Genomic DNA, 19,552 nt, shown 5'->3' on the forward strand with positions numbered 1-19,552 from the left:
TTTCCTTTATTAACATGATTTTAAGTGGCTTATTGGACCGTAACAAAATGGTAAATGAAATCCAGCTGCATATCTGTAACTGTACATCCTCTGCTTTTCTAAATGACTATTTATAAAAAAATAATTCTTTAACATAGAACGAAATACCCCATGTTTTTTTTAAATATTATTCAAATTTATTTAATTTTTACTGGGCTAGTATAACAAATTAATACAAAGTACAACTCCGTAGACATCATAGATTGTCAAAAAAAAGTAAAGTACAAAACGCTTGAGGTAAAACATCATTTGAAAAAGATTCTGTTAAAAAGCCCTTATTAAAATTTAAATTCATTTAAAGGTAAAAGCTCACTTTACACTATCTAGCTGTCCTAAAAACCAACAATGCACTGTTATTTACAAGGTAGTGGTGGTGCAAAATACAGTGTGGGACGACATTCAGCCAAAATGTTCATGTCTTTGTCAAATGTAAACAACAAACATCATCATTATTCCCCAAACTCCTGCTGTACAGAGCTAATACAGAAAAGCAAAGGCTGTCACACTGATGTTGCTCGAAGAAGAGAATTTTGCATTAGACGTCAATGACCGCCGCTGGCAATAAAAACAATTCAACAGTCCACATTTTCATAAGATGTCGTACAAAAGAGAGAGCAGAAGATTTCATTACTGTGTTACTGCTAAGAGGCAGACAACAAAGCATAAACAGAAAATATAAAACTGTTGTGAGGTTCAAAATACACAAAAAACAAACCCATGATAAATATGAAAAGTTTCTGTTTTTTTTATGTAAATGGTGGTTTTAAAAGCCATCTCTGCTGTGTGAAAACCTCATAACTCCAATTTTGCTTTGAGGGTCAAAGGGTAATTTTACTTGTATTGTTTATTTGTGATATTGTCAACAAATCTCATGAAAAGACCACAACCAACAATATGTTAGTCCATCTCTCAATTCTGACTTCCACATGTCGTCTGTGACACTCAGCCCTGACCCATTCAAAATGGGTCACAAATATATAGTTTCAATCTTAAGCGTGGACAAATTTGATGACTTTTGACTCAACTTGACTAAATAAAAAAAAAAAAGACTCTCCACTCAACTTGGACTTAAACACCAATGACTTGTGACTCCACTTGATTAAGTAAATTAATTTCCGTTCATTTCCTGAATCAACTAACATAAATGCTTTTCATTCCCAGCAAGTCAACACTTAATTTCCCAGATGTATTTAGTTTTGAATCATTCCAGCAGCATCCAATCAAGTTGCTGGAGAGAACCGTGATGAACCAACATTATGTTACTGAGCTGCAGTTGGAAAAAATAATATCCAGATAATTTTGTTTGTGTATAAAGACTATTGGTCGTCAACAAAAAAAACAAATGCAGGATGAAACATTTGTGGGTCGAATATTACAGATGGAGACACAAAGTCCCACTTCTTTTGACAGCTCAAGTTGCAGAAAGAAAGGCGAGCTGAGATTCCGTTGTTAAAGCTTTCACGTTTGGTTTCATATTTTTGAGGCTTTTGTGGACAAAAATGGTCATGTAGTGTAAGAACCACAAAATATAACATCAAAAATTAAATGACTAAATAAAAATCCTGCTGATTTTTAACTGGCTAACATACTCCTCACTGTAACTGAGCCTTGAAAAATGTAAATACAGACTGGTTTCATCTGATTTCAAGGGGAATCCCACCCAGTGGAAGGTAGTAAAAATAACTACATAGAAATAACCAATCTTATTTCTGATGTTTGTTTATGTAGGTCATATAGAGGTGTCAGTATTAAATTGAACCTGTTTCATAACCAGTTGAAAACTCCCTTGTAGTGTCTTTAAAACGGTATTACATTTGGTGAAGAGTGCATTATGACTTGTTTAGTACTCAGAACTCAAATTTCAGTCCTTGGGATTTAAGTGCAAAGACTTGAGACTCATGTGACTTACAATACGAACAATGACTTGGTCCCACATCTGGTTTCAATTAAATTAAAAAAAAGATTAATAATTCCCTTATAGTGCTCGGCACTGTAGGTTTTCGGCATAACTTACTTAAACAGGAGTAAATATTGTATTTGTTGGGTACTATATTCAGTTGCAGATTAATACACATTCGTTGCTCTTATCAGTATTTACAGCAGCAGGGTGGTTTACGTAGGGTTGAAAATAAAAAATAAATAAATAAAATCGTTCTCTATTTTTTATTTTTTAATCTCTTTGGCCAGTCTCCTCTTTATAATGCTATATGCAAGGTTTTAGCAAATACATAACTATATCAAAATCTCACTATACAACTGTTGTATAATGATAAATACATCTCTTGTATCTTATATAGATCAAACTACTTAAAATAAACTACAGTGCCCATGTTCATCCAAACCAAGAAACATTTCAGTGCAACTGCATGGCTCATTAGTGTGTTTTTAGTAGCTTTTAGACAAAAAATGAGGTGTTTGGCAGAGAGGAGTAAGATGTATCAGGGTTTGGCTGTGGATGCTGGTTTTGGTTTTTTTGTGGGATTTGTTGTCAATAAGAACAATACAGAATATCACCATACTTATCCTTTAAATTATCTGACTTGTTTGTAGGATAAGGAGCTTGGATAAAATCACAATGACAGTGTCTTCAAGTTGAAAACCTGGTAAAACATTTTAGTCCTTTAATAACAGTCCCACCAGGGTTTTCTTTGTATTTTGTTGTTGTGAGGTTTTCACTTACCAGTGAAAGCACTTGGAATGGACTCATCATGAAAACTCATCGCACTACAGTAAGAAATGTGGGTGGTACCCACTTAATGACATGTAGATTTCTGTAATCTTTCTCACAGATTATTATTATCGTATACATGGGTGGCGGTGGATGGGTGAAGGGGCTGCGTTCCTAAAGGCAACCACAGCTACACAGTACTCTGCCTGCTCTCGCGACTGTACCCCATTGCCTCCGAGGAGTGAGGTGGGAAATCAATAAATATCCCATCTGAGTCTGAGTCTGCAGACTCTAGCACTTGTCCAATTATGGTTTCCGGGCTGGATGATTCGCTGGGCGGCGTGGAGGATGCACCTTTACTGAGATCCGTCATTGTTGTAGTGGCCTCAGTGCCGTGGAGCGCTCCTGAGGAGTGAAGGATAGAGGGAGACGAAAGAGGCAAGTCCAGAGCACTCGCTGCTGCCTGACCAATACCTGTTAATGAAAGAATTATTATGGATTATTACATTATGATCTTTATTTTTTTTTTCATAATAACCAACACAAGACAGTTTAATCCGTGTCGTACCATTGAACTGAGAGCCCACACACAGCCTGTTGGAGGAGGGGCCAGATAGTTCAGATCCTGAGGCCAGGTCAGCGTAGGCCAGTCCTTGTTCCTCCAGGCATGATATAATCTCACAGGCCGAGTGGCGCCGAATTCCTCCACTGCCAACGGAGCTGGCATCTGGGTCATACTCAGCCACCGGGGTCAGCAGCAGAGGGATATTGTAGCTTTTCGATCGTACCACAGGGTTTTTAGACGGTTGATCCGCAGACTTTGGCCACGGTAAACACTTCTCTGAAAGACGAGAGGAAAAAGTGTTGGCGAATTTATGTTCCTCATCAGACACGGGCCATTATTACTCTCCTTTTAGTTTGTCTCACCCAGAACACAGCAGTTGGCCTCAGCACCATCTCCAGAGTAAAGCCCGTGGGTGCCCAGGTAGGGCGAGACCACCTTCTGAACCAGGGACTCGAGCCTCAGGTAGTCCTCATTCACACCACGTGACTCATGGACGCCCTGAACACAGAGAGAGACAAACAGGCATCACAGTGTGAAGTTAAAGCTCCAATCACAACAATTGATTGTTTCTGTACTATAGTTCTTCCTCTGTGGTCAAACAATCAATGCCATGAGAAAAAATACTTTTTAGTTTTAATGCACATAAAAAAAGAAACATAAAGGAGTGAAAACACACCCACTTTCTTAAGAATGCTTTTTCATTTACATTGTACTTGTATGTTACTTATACTTGACCCTGAATTATGCAGTTTAATATGCAACAAATCAACCAGTCCAATGTGTTTATATTCTTGTCTAGAGCTGGACTGTGTTTGCTTCTGTGTTTGGAAGCAAACACAAAGCTCTAAAACATGATTTGGTGTTATTTTGCCTTGTTAACTTGGAAACAGAAAGAATAACCAAACAGTGTCTTGGTGTCTGCAGACGTACCTGTAGAATAAGCAGCATCTGTGTAACAGAGGGGGGCACACGGGCGCGAGGTCGAGACAGAGCGTCCTCTAACTTTACACTCAGGACTATGGTGTTCCTGAAGTGAAGCAGAGCGAGCTGTCGGACAGAGGGCTCCTTACCCTGCATACAACGAGGACACAGAGGACAGCAGAACTAAGCAACAATAACTATCATCCAGTAAAGGTTGCATACTTAAGTTTTTTTTCATTCAAAGGCAAAAACCAGCTGATTCTTAAGATGATTGATAGTTGCGTACCTGAACTGGATGGAAGATGGCCTGCAGCATCGAGAGAACATCACAGAAGAAGAAGTCCCAGGTCTCTGCCAGAGAGTCGAGTAGCTTCTGACCTGCAACGCAACAAAATATATTCAGATCATTATCCAACTGTGTTTTTGACCAGATAATGATAAGGCAAAATCTTATGTGAAAGAAATTTGGCTAAACTGAAAACAAAACAAAAGGTTGTGGATAGACTGACTGAAACGTTCAATATAATCTGATGACTAAAATCAAATCAAACAGTTTTCATTGACTAAAATAAGACTTAGACAGTTATGGATCTCTCTATGGATCTTTGCTTAAGTTAAAATGGCCAGACATGTAGGCAACTAAGACTTGACTTAAAAAACAACAAAGATGATGTTGACTAACCGTGATTAAAAGTAACATGGACATTTGACACAGGACTTAAGGGCTGTCCACACCAATAACTAAAAATATTGTTCTATAACTATAAAAAAAATAATCATCTTAACTCAAATGGCCAGAAAGTCCACATCACAACTAAATTATGAAGTTGCAGTCTGGACTCCGCCATTAACCTGAGTTAGAATGATTTTTAAAATTATATTTTTATAGTTCTCTGTGTGGACTACATTTAAAAAATAGCTGAAAAAATGACAGTATTATCCCAACAGTCATACCTTCATAGAACCTTATTTTGTCCCGAAGGATGACCATGCCTTTTGTTAGCAGCTGGTTCTGTGAAATACAGTGAAAAGATGCCATTAAATATGAATATCGGAGACGCCACCGCTCCACTGCTGAAAAGTCTGCTGCAGTATATAACACAGCATATATGATGTCTGTTACCTGAAGGTATTCTGTGAAGAAGGACCCAAGCTCAGTCTTCAACAGATGCCTGAGGAAACAAATGATAAAAATGGATAATATTCAACCATTAATAGCTATAGGTCTCATTTCTATGTGAGTAAGAGATTTACCACCTGCATTTAATCAATGTGACTGTGCAATAACATGAAATAGAGCCAGAGCGCCCTGTATTACAATCTAGAGTTTCCTGCGTAGTTGAAGAAATGTGTGTTTTTTCTGTACATGGAAACATGTTTACTGGGCTATAACCGAGGCAGATGATGTGACAGAAGTAATGGATCTGGTTTCGAAAGATAATGAGATATCTAGAACGGCCACATGACTCCCCAGGCCAATGTGCAGTACACTACGCACACAAACAAACTCATTCACAACTTAACGTTCAGACAGTAATTCAACTAATTATAGCACAAAATGTCACAAAATGTCAACAGAATGAAATAAGGACGTTTTCTCTGCGCTGTGTGAGTGTGTATGGCTGTCGAAACTTACCGGACACCTTCATTGAGTGCGAAGAGTTCGTTATCTGCCAAACCTTTCTTCTGGAAGACTGCTATGACAGCATTGTGGATGCTGAAATATAAGACACACATTATTGTTCAAAATGCATTTAAAGGGCTACATTTTCTTTACCTTGTTTGTGTCTGGTGTACCTGTTCCAGGTGGCGTTGGCTCCTGCCCTCTTCTGCTTCTCCCCCCTGTCCTCTGGTGAACTTTTCTCACTCTTGCCCAGCTCGCTGAGACTGGGGGAGCTCATCAACTTGAGCCGGTGCAGGGTCCTCATGAGGGAGAGAAACAGAGTATGCACTAAGTACTGGGCAGGAGAGAAAGAGGGTCAGGCTCTGAGCTGACATACAGAGATACAGAAAAGAAACACGAGGAGATGGCTCGAGGGGAGAAGGGAGTATGCAGAGGGAAACAGCACAATGACAGTACAAAAAGCGGCCGGTGACAGAGGAGGAGGAGAGAAGTAGGACAGAATGATGCACGGTGAGAGAGGGGCAGCACGTTAAGAGCTGGATGGGTGGAGCCGAGCCGAGAGGTGGGCCACCGCACTGCCCCAGGTCTCAGATGAGGAGGAAACAATAGCACATGCACTGATGGGGGCATACTCTTCCTCCCTCTCTGCCTCTCCCTCCGTACAATACAACCATTGATGCAAACAAATATTTATGCAGAGCACAGATGCCAGAGGAACTGCAGGGTAAGCAGACTGAGACGTTGTTGTGCTTGTCACTGTACGGCAAGGAGATGGAAGGAGGAAGTCGTCCGGCTTATTGACAACAACAACAGGGATAGGAAGCAGTGACACAATGCGGGACAATAGAAAGAAGGTTTTCCTGCTCTCCCGTTTTCAGCACAGCTGGCGCAGGATAACAGACAATTAAAAAAAAAACAGTGCAACAATGCATGAGACAGGAGCCCAACAGATACAGGATCTGTGAAGCCAATAACAGTGTTGATATTATAGCACTTTAAAGGTCCAGATTTATTGGAGTTTATTGGCAGAATATGACTGAAATAGAATATAAGATGGGCTAACTGTTTCCCCCTATTTCCAGCCTTTATGCTAAGCTAAGCTAACTGTCTGGTAAGCAACTCTCTGCAAGACAGCTAATAATAGTGTTTCCTGAAATGTAAAATTTACTTTAAAAGAAAATCTAATCATAATATATCAGCCAAGGATCCCTGATAAGGATCCCTTAAATTAGTTTTTAAAGTAAAAAAAAACTGCTTCACTTGTTTTGAGCACAAAATGTACTGTACACTGTAGCTGAAAAATAAACTCATCATTGCACTCTGCTGGGGAAACTGTGTGTCTGTGTGGCATTCATGTGCAGACATTTCTCATTACATATCAGCTTACATATATACCAATGCAATATATCTGCAATAAGCCAAAATTGTTGATTGAACTGATGTTGTTGGCCCCATAACTTTGCCTGTCTGGTCATATATGAAACAACCTCCCCTCTGATTTTTAAAAAAAATCCAAACCCACTTCAGGGCCATCACAAATTTAAAAAAAAATACTTGCTTTCATAGGAGATTAAAATATCCTGAATTGAAATGAATGTAAAATGTTTTCATGATGAAAACAAGCACTCTGAAGAGGAAAACATGATGAGTTCAAACCCACGCAGTCCAGAAACTCTCTGTTGACAGCACGGCAGTAAACAACAGACCCCGTTCCACACCCACGTACAAACAGACACAGAAAACATAGAAACATGGAAAACAAGTGTGCAAACTGATGAGACGTACACACATAAGGAAACAAATCAATCAAACATCCCACCGGGAGATCATTATCATAGGTCAACATGTGTTGCAGGCAAAGCTCGGAGGGTGGGATTTTTATGAATGTTACGATTAATATTTCATGCACTTTCCAGGATGCTCTATGTGGTGAAATTTTAATTCAAGGAACTGAGCCTCACCTCCTGATTGGATGCTCGCTGCTGCTGTCCAGATCTGGGCTCGGGGGAGGGGCCGAGAAGGTGCTGAAGTTGAGTGACAGGGGTCTGGAGGAGGGTCTGGAGGAGGGCCTGGAGCCATGCCTCCGCCGGAGTCCATCGAGCATCTGAGCACGAGAGGAGATATGATGAAGAAATGGTTGTTAAAGGAGGGGTATGCAATTCTAATCCAGTACCCTTAGACTACACCTAAACACTAAGATTTTCTCATTTAATACAAAAAGGACAGGAAAATGCAAAACAATGAAATATTAGGATATAGGATTGGGAAAAAATACAACAAATGAAAGGGAAAAAAGAGAAACCTTTTTTTAACGGTACGATACATGATTTTTTTTTTTTTTTTTAACAATTAATAACAATAAACTTTTTTTTTTTATCTTTCAATCAATCATAATCAGCAATTTCCACCCTATTAATAGATCCAAAATTATCAGATACCTGGTAAGAAAAGTACTGGACCACTAGTTCAAAAAAATTGCTGTGACACATTAATTTAACCACTCTTTCAACCCGTTCTGGGAATTGTTCAGTATTTTAACTTAAAGGTTAAAATGGTCATGACATGAATTTATTTCATTACTGGATTAATATACTGTTTACATAATCCCTGGCAAATATATTTTGCATCATAGTGGGGCAAGGGAAATAACTGAAATGAATTACAGACTGTAACAACAGACTGTAACAACATTAGTCGTTTTCTCTCTCATACATGGACACACGGTGGAACATTACGTCCACAGCAGTGGTGCAGAAATAAGTTTTATTATAGAGACGATGGAGAAACATTGACAAAAAAATGGTCCGACTGTTGATAATCCTAATAAATCATGTCTGGGGTGAAAAGTATGATGACGAAACATGATTGTGCTGTCTTGCAGCTGCTAGGGAGTGAAAAAAAAATCTCCGTCCACATGTTGTGATGTCATTAATGGCTACAGATGACCTCCGCAACCGGTTTTGCCTCTTTCTCAAGAAGTACATTATTATAACCTCCTCTAGCGTTGTCATGTTTGTTGTAATCAGAAACTTTTGACTCTTTCTCTTCAGGACTGACACTGAGCGGCAACCTCTCGTGGCTGTATTGTTTAACATCTATGCCAGCGTAAAGAATACATAGAAGTATGTGGGCAGTGACGGTTATATCGTTTAAAACATACGTATCTATTTTCGTACATAAAGGGAGCATAAACAAGCCTTTAAGATGATCTCTGCAAGGTTTGTTAGCTGCAGCGTGTTCTCCTCATGAATCCATGCTTTGCAAAGCACTGACCCACGATATGCAAACTGACATATTTTCGTAATGGATTATGTTGATTATATCTAATCTGCACTGGTACCAAAAAATTTTTGAACAACACCCACCCCTAAGGGGAGTGAGAGAGACAGTAAATCTTCTGAAGGAGCCGTGTATTTATATGGCTTTTGAGTTTGAATCCCAGAATCGCATACCCCACCTTTAAGGTTTGACTGAAGGTAAACAGACCATCAAAGACACATGAAGTGTACAAGAGTGTTCACGAGTAGATCAAACAGCTCAGCTGAGTGAGGCATCAGTGAAAAATGTCTGAGGCTGTGACACAGCCATGACTCCCCACTTACTCTAAGACAATGAATGAAACAAAGAACACTGAGCGCTAAAACATGCAGAAGAGACAAATTGAAGTCAAACTTACAATCATGGGGACACGGGACAAGATACAGCAGCACATTTTAGCTGAGTGCTTTCTGTTTCTTTATGCTTTCTGTTATTTCAACACATTGGAAGAGTGTTTTGTAATCACAGCCCAACCTACGCCCCAACCTTACCACAGTGACACACACACACATTACATCAGAGAAGAAAGGGGAAATGCATGTGTGAGCACGTACTGTATGAGAGACTTATTCCTGTAAAGGCCTCCTCTCTCACTGAAGATGACATGACAGTATCATAGTATATTTGGGTGTCTCCCCCATAGAAACATACTGTACACAGTGAAGCACCATCCCCTGGTCAGAGGGGGGAACAACAGTCTGGGCTGTCACTCCTCAGACAAAGACACAACACAAGCCTCCTTCACTACCACCCCGCTGCATGCATGTGATAAAATGGGTGGCTGGTCTGTTTTCAGAGGTGTCGGCCTGCAGTTTCATTAGAGTAACATCACATCTCAGTCAAGAGGGAGGCAGATTACACTCATGTCTACCCGACATGCCATGCCACGCCAGTCTGGGCATTTCTGCTTTTGTTCACCCCTCCTCCTCCTCCTGGTCTTTTAGGGGCGACTACAGTCAGATCGATGGCACTTTTAATTTCTATTAGTCTCTATTGCTTATCTGGCCTCTTCATACCCATCTGTGCTGCCCATGCCATGTTTAATCGACATTAGATAACCAATCAATCGTCCAGACACACAATCAACAGTCCACGTTTGTCCTACAGGGAGGAATGTACAGCCAGTCGTGCGTACGTGGAGCTTTTTTCTATTTTTTCTACCTGTGTGCACAAGAGAATGAGGCAAAGTGCCAGTGTAAACATTGCGACTGTCTTATGAGCACACGGGCTGACACAGACCCATCGTGAAGTCCACCTATGGATAAAAACTGTACAAAGTTGCCGTATGTCATGCGCCTCTGCCCGCCCACTGTAGCCTGCGCTCCACGTACCTTCTCCTGTCGTGTTGTTCCTGATGAAGGGATGAAAAGATCATGTAGCACTGATGGGAAGTGTTGACTGTCCGGGCTCATCGGCGGCGGCTCGCTCCTCTACTGCTCCCCGCACACGGGCATCAGGCTGCGGGCGGATGGAGGCTCCGACCTGCGGTGCGGTGGTGGTGGAGGGGGGACTCATTCATGAAGCATGCACCGCCGCTCACTGGCTCGCTCTCCGGCTCGCCCCCGCTTTGTTTTGACGAGATGCAAAGCGAACCTGGGCGCGGGCGCGAGCAGCACAGGCGCGCGCATTGTGGTTATAGCTTTATGCAAAACAGGGGAATCACTGGGCCTGGAAAAAAAAAAAACAACACAAACATGAGTTTGGGCATGCGCCAGAAAAATGTCTCACTTTAGGTAGATGCTGTTAGCACTCGGGTGTCAATAGCCAACAATGTTATTTTCACCCAGGGTGTAATAGTCAATGTGGCTATTTACACCCAAGTTTATATAGCCCAGCATGACAGAGACAAGCCCCCAGGTGTAAGTAGCCAACGATGCTATTTATATCCAGGGTGGAATAGTCAATGTAGCTATTTACACCTGGATTTATGTAGCTATATGAGACAAGCACCCAGGTATTTGTAATCAAGAATTTTATTTGCACCCTGGGTGTATATAGTCAGCCTGACCAAATTATGACTGCAAACTGAAAACAGTGAGTCAACTAAGTCTAAAAATCTGATTTAATTATCCAGCACATCCTCCTCCAACTAGGGGGCCAGGTGTAGCCAAAAAGCTGCCATGTCACTATTGTCACCTGGGTGCACATAGACACTTTGTTCATTTTATTCATCAAGTATTCAAAACCAGTCTGTACAACTTTAAAGGAAAAAACACAAGTATACATAAATAAATTAATTAATAAATGTAGGAAAGCATAAATAAATAATGTGCACATATAGAAAAAGTCTTTTTCATCACCAAAATGTACTTTTTAAATGTAATATATTTAAATATTTATTTTGAAATGTATCAATTTATACATTGATACATTTTTGTTCTTCATATAAACCAAGATACACATTAATAGGCCCTTATTAATCTCAATCCAATACTACACAAATTAAGAATGAATTATACTGTATTTGAACTATACAAGTACACCAAGGCATACATTACTGAAGCAAGGCTTTCCTGTGGTATGTTATTGTGGCCTCCCTCTGTATGCATATGGCTTTATAAACAGAGTGGGAGGTAATAAATGCATAGTATGGAGCTCTGACCCCAATCTATGCCGTTTAACACAGCGGGTGTCTTACCATCTGTCAAAGCAGGCATGGGCTTTTTGCAGATAATCCCCTATTTCCATGGGTTGAGATGTAAATAACTGGGTCTCGTGAGGAACTTCACTGGTATAAAAATCACGCAAGAAGAACTGAGGCACACACTACATCTCAGCTGCCTCCTCAATTTTTTCCCTGGTGAGCAAACGCAGCTAGAGAAAAAAGACAGAATGAACATAAAAACTGGTAAAGATGTCCATAATTTATATAAAAACCATTTACTTGTAGTAAAATAAGATAAAGATGAGAACAGAACACAAAGATTGCATCTTGTAATATATCATACAAGACAACAAGCACATTATTAGTACTTCACCACAAATTCAATCTCTGATGGGGTTTTTTTCTGTTAAAATAATCACACGATTTATTCAGAGTTAAGTGTGAACACACAAGGGAGACCATATCAAAATGAAGAATTTAAAAAGGGAAGAAGCGTAAACTGTCCATGTCTCTACATTTCTCCCCCAAATTTCAATAATAAAGGTTGAAAATATAAATTTACAGCCACTTATAACAGTAGAAGAGAAAAATATGGCCAAGACAATAAAATGTATGTAAGATAAGTGAATTAAATGAGTTATCATCAGTGGCTCAGCACAAATTCACATTCACAGTTATTAATGCTAGTGTCTTTGTATAGTACTCAGTCCCCTTTCTGCCCTCAGTCCGACACCCTTGGTTATCAAATCACGTGTATTTTGCTGAGGATGCAGCTGGATCTGCAGTGCAGCAGCTCCAAAACTTTTTCTGGCAAGTTGATGCCCCCACCAACCAATTATCATCAGTCATTAACAGCAATTGGAGAAGCAACCCATAAAAAAGGATTAAAATATTTTTTTGTGAAATACATTTTAGCATGATAGAATCAGCAAACTTGTGCATATTTCCCCAACATAAACCATATTCATTACACTTTATCGTCATCCATGTCCCCCCCAATGGCTCTGCACCCCCCAGTACATATGCTGTAGTGCATGTGTCAAAGTGGTAAATCCTTGATGGCACAAAAGATGTTTGTGGCAATTGTTTAATTTACAGAACTCACTTGTTCAGCGAAAAGAACGGAGAGGAAAAAAATCACATACATTTCATTCTTTTGTTCTATTTCTACTTCATAAACACATTCTTAACACATTTGCTGCTTTGTCCAGGACTGGACTGGCCTCCCACCATTAACATGATAAAGTTTTCCTTGATATGGTAACAGCAACACCTGTGATTGGTGTGAACTTGCTTACTTAATCTCTTAAAGAAGTAAGGGATAAGACACTAAATAGAGTCAGACTGACTATAAAACATATTGACTAAGAATGAAATTTACCTGCGGGAAAATTAATATGAAAACACAGCTCTGTGTATATCCTGACATTGCCATAAGAACTGTAGTTTCCAACAGGCCCTGAAGGCAGCAGACTCCTCCTCTGGTGTAGTCGGGGCGGGAAGTTCAGATGTTCGTGTGTAGCTAAAATGTAGGAAATATTCTTGTTCTCCGACCAGCTAATTTAGGATTTAGAGGATTTTAACTGGTGAGTTTGTATTTATATGGATGAACTAATTAACTAGGAATGGGTTTCGGTCATGAATAATGTATTATTAACGCACAGCGCTGCAGCCGGCGCTAGTTGTTCGTTTGACCTGTTGATGTATGCGACAGACCTTAACGTTAGCTTAACTTCTGAGTCAGTGAACTTTTAATAATGTAGTTAATGTTTTCCAGCTGACCGCAGTTGTTAGCTAACCGATCACATGTCTGCCCACTTCAGTGACCATAGGAGAACTCTGCAGTCATGTCCAGTAACGCTGAGGAGAGGAGCGGCTCTGCAGCCAAGTGCTTCGGACAGGTAGGACGATAAGACTGCAGAGACACATCATCCTGTCATACAGTCACCAGTTCAAATGAGGCTCAGGTGTGCGGAATTAATTACCTCGCATGAAGGGAGTGAAGGTGTGAAGCTGCTTTGACTCTGTTCAGCTGGACCAGACAACCTGATTTACAAGAGTCTGCATGCAGGAGAGAGTTGTAATGGAATGGTAACCGGTCCGGGATGTTTTTCACCCAGTGCATGCTGGGATGCGCCTTTGCTATTCACAGTCCAAAAAAAAAGTGAAAGACTTCATGAATTGGATAAAAAGTGTCATTTTTGACCCCTATCATTAGAGCCGGTTATATTGTTTAAAAAATTACAATACCAGTGTCAATACCAGTACAAGTTAAAGTGATACTAATAACATTAAAGTACTTCATTTGAAACTATTTTGTTTTCTACTTTATTCTACACCCATTATGTGAATGGAAGCTTTCCTTAAATAATTATTCAGCTTTTTTGAATTTGAATTGAATATTATTGGCCAGTATTGGCCTGTCACTGCCATATTGGTCTGTATTGGTGTCAGCGTATATATTGTCCAATATGAAACCTTTTTTTAACAAAACATAATGCAGATTGTTTTTATTTTTGTAGTTTTAGGCAACATTTTATGTATATTTGATCCATTTTCTTAAAAATAATTCCAGTGAAAGTTAACTGTTTGTGGCCTGATGTAATTTTAGAAACATTTATTGTTTGACTGTAAAATATTCTGCCTGCATTGCATATCTTTATCAATTGTTTGTTTATCAATGTTTGATAAGCACATTTGAGGGATCATTGCAATTTTGGCTGGAATTTTGATATCTGATTTTTTTCACTCCTTATTATTATTATCAGCATCAACCCCAAAAATACAGTATTGGTCAGGCCATGTGTGTACAGGTGTGTAGTATAGTCATACTTTTGAAAGCTTTGGTGGCATCTCAGCAGGCAGAACTGCCAACTGAGTCAAATTCACCACGTTCGACTTCACCACCACAGGCTGTCTGGGTTGTAGCTGCTGGGTAAATGGACCAATCACATGTCGCATTAAATTAGATACTGGATTATTTCAGATGATGCCTTAAAGGTATTGAGTACTGATATCCAGCCCTACTTATCACCCAGTTTCCTTTTTTCCCCCTTTCATTTAAAGCTTTAAGGTTGGAAAAATCATTTGATTCCACATTGTCTGGCAGTGTATATTCATCATCGCCTTGTTCCAACTTTTCATTGAACCTATATAATATTTACACTGAGTAAAATCTTCAAACCCAGGACTCTATGTTTTAATGGCTACAACACTCCAACAATGTGTTGTCCATCATTTTCTTCAGATTTCTCCAAACTCACCCTGACATATTTGGTATACTTGTGAACTTCAGGATCTCCACTAGAATTTAAAATTAAGTTCTGTAGATTTGTTTCAGCTGAACTGGTACTAAAGAAATGAAATATTAAAAAGCTTTAATATTTTTGTACCATATTGTTCCAAACTGTTATAACAATATTATGTACAGTGTATAAGTATATATTATATGAGCTGTATAAATGAAAACCAATGATATGCCTGTGTTGTCAGTATACCTACACAGCTGAAGAGTACCAGGCAGTGCACAACGCTCTGCAACAGAAGCTGGGACCAGAATACATCAGTACCAGAGTGGCTGGAGGAGGACAGAGGGCAAGTCTTTGTTCAACTCTCGGCCTTTGTTTTCTGTTCAGCTGTGAAGCCAAATTTGAATGAAATGTTAGACGTGTGTCTGTCAGATGGGTTAAAGTGAATTTCTAACCACATGCTTATTGCACAAATGCTGTTATGTAATTTTCTTGACAAGGAAAGTTTTCCTCATGTGGAAACAATACAATTTTGTTGCAATATGGAAGAAATGTTACCCACATTAGCCCATTTTCCCATTTGACAAATGAGGTTGCATAAGACCACTCATATAACCTCACGTGTCTGTCTGTCTCTCTCTCATATGTACACTTGGATGGACTCTTGCAGGTGTGTTACATTGAAGGGCATCGTGTGATCAGCCTGGCTAATGAGATGTTTGGATACAACGGATGGTCTCACTCCATCTCTCAGCAGAATGTCGGTACGACTCAGAGATTCTTGTCACCAGAAGATCCTGATAAGTCGAGCTGTTGCCACAAAGTCAGACTAACATAACACTTACATTTTACAGACTTTGTCGACCTCATCAACGGGAAGTTTTATGTCGGAGTCAGCGCATTTGTCAAAGTGCAGCTGAAGGTTAGATGAATACCCAATATTATTTTAGTCTCTGTTGCTCATGTTGGCTGTGTGAATTTGTGTGTAACGCATGCTCTCCCTCCAGGACGGGTCATTTCACGAGGACGTCGGGTATGGGGTCAGTGAAGGACTGAAGTCTAAAGCTCTGTCACTGGAAAAGGCGAGAAAGGAAGCTGTCACTGATGGCATGAAGAGAGCACTGAAGTACTAGGATTTCTCTTACCAGTCTGTGCATAGTTACAAAAAAATACTTTAAGTTTCAAACTTGTCTCTTAAATAAAATATTTCCCTAAGCTAAGGGGTGTATAACGCCCGTTAGGTTGTCACCTTGCCTACATGTTTAGACAAAGGTGTTTTCATTACTTACTGTGATTATATGGCACATGTGCACTTTAGTTACCATGGTTATAGTTAAACATTAAAATATGAGACAGAGTTATGTGAATGTTTGCTAGCTAGCTACAGACTTGCTAGTGCTAACTAGTCAAAACTCCAGTGAGCTTTCTGTGCCCCCAAAATGCATCTTGAGATCTCCTCCTCTTCAGTAACCATAAATTCTGTCATTTTCTCACTTTTAAGGGACTGTTGTGGTTCCTTTAAATTTTCTGAAGAATATGGTTACTAAGGACCTTATAGCAACACATAAGGAAATACTTAAGTAGCTAAGGGCAAGCACTTTGCTAAAATGTAGATAACATAAACTTCTTTATTAAAAGTTTATATTAACCTAAAACTGACCTAGAAGTTGAGCTAACAATAAATGTCTGTAGCATATATCAACAGGTCAAACTAAGAACAAGTGCTGGCTTCAGCTCATTAATACAAACCAAAAGCCATTGCAGGTTAGTTAGCCCATCCATATGAATAAAAACTCAACAGTTAAAATTCATCTGAAGTGGTTTTTGTGTTGAATGAACAAGCACAGGTATATTTGCTACATATTAGTGACACAACATCCTAAGGAAATCCCAATAGTGATTTTATGCAACTAATTTTTTTCTAAGGCATTCTTAAATGGAAATTTAAGGGCGGTTTTATGCAACCTGGAACTGAAATGTAAAGAAAAAATCATTCAGAATTGTGTTGCTGATATTTGATTTATTTACGCATTTTGATTTGTTTTTGTATTTTGGTCTTTTCAAGATGCTTCGGTAATGCCCTTGGAAACTGCATCCTGAATAAAGAATACCTCGTAGCCATTAACAAGATCCCCAAACAGGTCGGATACAGTTTATAAACTTATAGCATTTTTTTATTTTCATTCTTTGGATACTGAAACTTGTCATTTCTCTACACAAAGCCTCCTCCTCCTCTAGATCCCGCACAGACAAAGCGCTCTGAAGGTGAGCCCTCAGTGGAGAAGGCCCGCTTCTCCAGTCTGGTCCGAGAGGAGAAGCTCGCGTCTGCAGTCGGCCCTGGCAGGGCGCCGCTGGAACGCCGAGACCTCAACCAGAACCAGACCTGTTCTGAGGTTTCTACTCCGAATGCTGCTGACCCTGCTCTCGACCGAGGGAGTGAGAAAGTCAGCTCCAGGTAAACAGCAGTGGCGCTGGTTCCTGACACTCCTGTGCATCCAAATGTGCATCACCTCCAATCAATTTCTCCTCTCTTTTTTTCTTCTAAGACGTGTCACAGACTCTGTGGACGTTGGGTCTGAAATGCACACAGACCCCAAACAGCTGAGGAAGCTTCGACAGCAGCAGCTTCAACAAAAGTTCAGGAGAGAGATGGAGGCGAAGAGGCTGCAGCAGGAACAAGATCAAAACACCAAGTCTGAGGACTCAGAGGTCACTATTGAACAACCAGCCAGCAGAGGTAAAGGTTTCATTATGTGTTACATAATTCAGTCATTTTGTTCTGTTTAAAGCAGCGGTGTCAAACTCAAATTATGTTTCAATGAACAGGTTTTTCTTTAGAAGGTGAGCAGTTTGAAAACACCCAAGTAGTGCTGTTTATTTTTTTTTGATAATAATAAATTTTTCCCATGTATCTACAGTAACACTATGTGAGACTGTTTACCTGAAGAAAAACAAAGCTTGCTGAATGTGAAAAGAGATCGATTCTTATGCTCTTATTTTGCAGACTTGCAGGTAAATTAATACATATTTTTCTTCCTACTTGTTGAGCTTTTTATCTGTATATAGTTTTGGTGTGAGTTGCTGAGTTGTGGAGATATCGGCTGATGACTGACTTCTCTTTAATATAATGGACCTTGAAAACTCAACAGTCATATCTTGTTCCAGAAATCATGACCATTTCCTGTAAGAATTATATTTTTTCTACCGAACCAAACACACCAACTGTATGACTGCACAGAAGGAAGTGTGCATCTACTCATGGATGAGAAGCTTGTGATAGCACAGGATATAAACGTTAATGACTGTTCAGCTGAGCTGTAATGTTAGCACCACTGAGCTAATTAGCACGCTAAAACACTTGATGGGCATAGTTCAGTAGAAAGAAAATAGTTCCTACATGAAACTGTCAGTGGATTATTAACTGGGTCATGATTTCATGACTGCTGTTGAGTTTTTCAAATGTATTTTTGGCACTTTGAGCACCACAAGCCAAGTGCCGTTTAGTCCCGTTATATTTGAAAGTGGGCAGACATCTCTATGGAAACTCACACCAAAACAATCTAGATGGATGGATAAATAGCATTACAGGTAAAAAAAAAAATATGTATGTAATTTGATTTGGGGGTAAACTGTCCCTTTCAATGAAAGTAAAAATTGGGGGAATAATTTCCAGGCTAGATGTAACATTGAATATTAAAAAAGTGTCTCTTTATTGTTAACTTTCAGAGTATAAATGTGTTTTCTTTGTTGTTTATGTTTTCATAAAGAGGTATCTGTTCCTGCAGGTCATGAAGGTGGATATGCGCTCAGTGATGGTTCCTCAGCTGCATGCAGGAACCCCAACAGCAGGGATGACTATTTAGCAGGTGCTGTAATCCACCACCAGGGGGCTCAACATGCTGAGACTGCTCCTCTTCACCTTTTGCCAGCCAGCCTCGGTCAGCACCACTGCTCTGTCTCTCTCTGCAGATGATCCTGAGCTCTGGGACTTCACTCTGGACGGGATAGAGGAGCTGGATGTCCCAGCAGCTGGCCCACCGTCCAGAGGGCTCAGGCCCAGCACACCTGGCAATCACCAGATGCAGACGCGCAGTAAGACCCCTCAGAGAGCCCCAGGGAGACCTCCAGACGAGGCCCCATCCTACAGCAGAGGATGGGACAAGAGTCAGTCCAGACCTCAGGCAGGACCAGGTGAGGTTTTATGGGTCTCTGGTCTGTCATTGAGCTGTTGGCTTAATTTTATGGTCGTCATTGTTCTTTTTCATCCTCACAGGTGAAGCCTTCAGTCCATACAGACAGGGACAATACATGAAGAAACGCCGACTGGACACATGAGATTTTATGTTACTGTTCCACACTTTGTTGAATCCATACATGTGATTTTTAATTTTTATATTTATTTCAGTGTGTACATTTACTAAGTTCATTTTGCAATGACTTGCTGCTATGTCTGATATTTTTAGAAATGTTATCTGGTTTTGTAAAAAATAAAAACATAACCACAGAAGTCAGTCAGCTGAATTTATTTATATTTATAGTACATACAGTAAATGTATGTATATAG

At 39.9% G+C, this 19,552-nt stretch overlaps 2 protein-coding genes across 3 annotated transcripts; one reads left to right on the top strand and one right to left on the bottom strand.

Annotated features, from left to right (window-relative positions):
• Positions 1-1,100: 1,100 nt before the first annotated feature.
• prr5a (proline rich 5a (renal)) lies at positions 1,101-10,689 on the bottom strand. 2 transcript variants are annotated; one of them, XM_084734311.1, is made up of 11 exons: positions 10,467-10,689; positions 7,779-7,921; positions 5,991-6,116; positions 5,830-5,910; positions 5,317-5,365; positions 5,148-5,205; positions 4,480-4,571; positions 4,203-4,343; positions 3,635-3,770; positions 3,276-3,548; positions 1,101-3,181 (listed from the first exon to the last, which is right to left on the bottom strand). In XM_084734311.1, the coding sequence occupies exons 1-11, from the start codon at positions 10,545-10,547 to the stop codon at positions 2,898-2,900; spliced, it is 1,464 nt and encodes a 487-aa protein (XP_084590437.1). In that variant the 5' UTR covers positions 10,548-10,689; the 3' UTR covers positions 1,101-2,897. The 2 variants fall into 2 exon arrangements, with proteins under 2 accessions (XP_084590437.1, XP_084590438.1); XM_084734312.1 differs by lacking the exon at positions 10,467-10,689 and adding an exon at positions 9,494-9,511.
• Positions 10,690-13,506: 2,817 nt separating this feature from the next.
• Positions 13,507-19,495, top strand: rad52 (RAD52 homolog, DNA repair protein). The gene is made up of 11 exons (XM_084734323.1): positions 13,507-13,641; positions 15,233-15,334; positions 15,659-15,752; positions 15,843-15,910; positions 15,996-16,114; positions 17,054-17,129; positions 17,211-17,443; positions 17,535-17,725; positions 18,774-18,854; positions 18,958-19,179; positions 19,262-19,495. Exons 1-11 carry the CDS (start codon positions 13,588-13,590, stop codon positions 19,321-19,323), a joined length of 1,302 nt encoding a protein of 433 aa, XP_084590449.1. The 5' UTR covers positions 13,507-13,587; the 3' UTR covers positions 19,324-19,495.
• Positions 19,496-19,552: the final 57 nt, after the last annotated feature.

Source organism: Lutjanus erythropterus, chromosome 13 (genome assembly GCF_056507025.1).
Source record: "Lutjanus erythropterus isolate fLutEry1 chromosome 13, fLutEry1.hap2, whole genome shotgun sequence".
Classification (NCBI taxonomy): domain Eukaryota; kingdom Metazoa; phylum Chordata; class Actinopteri; order Lutjaniformes; family Lutjanidae; genus Lutjanus; species Lutjanus erythropterus.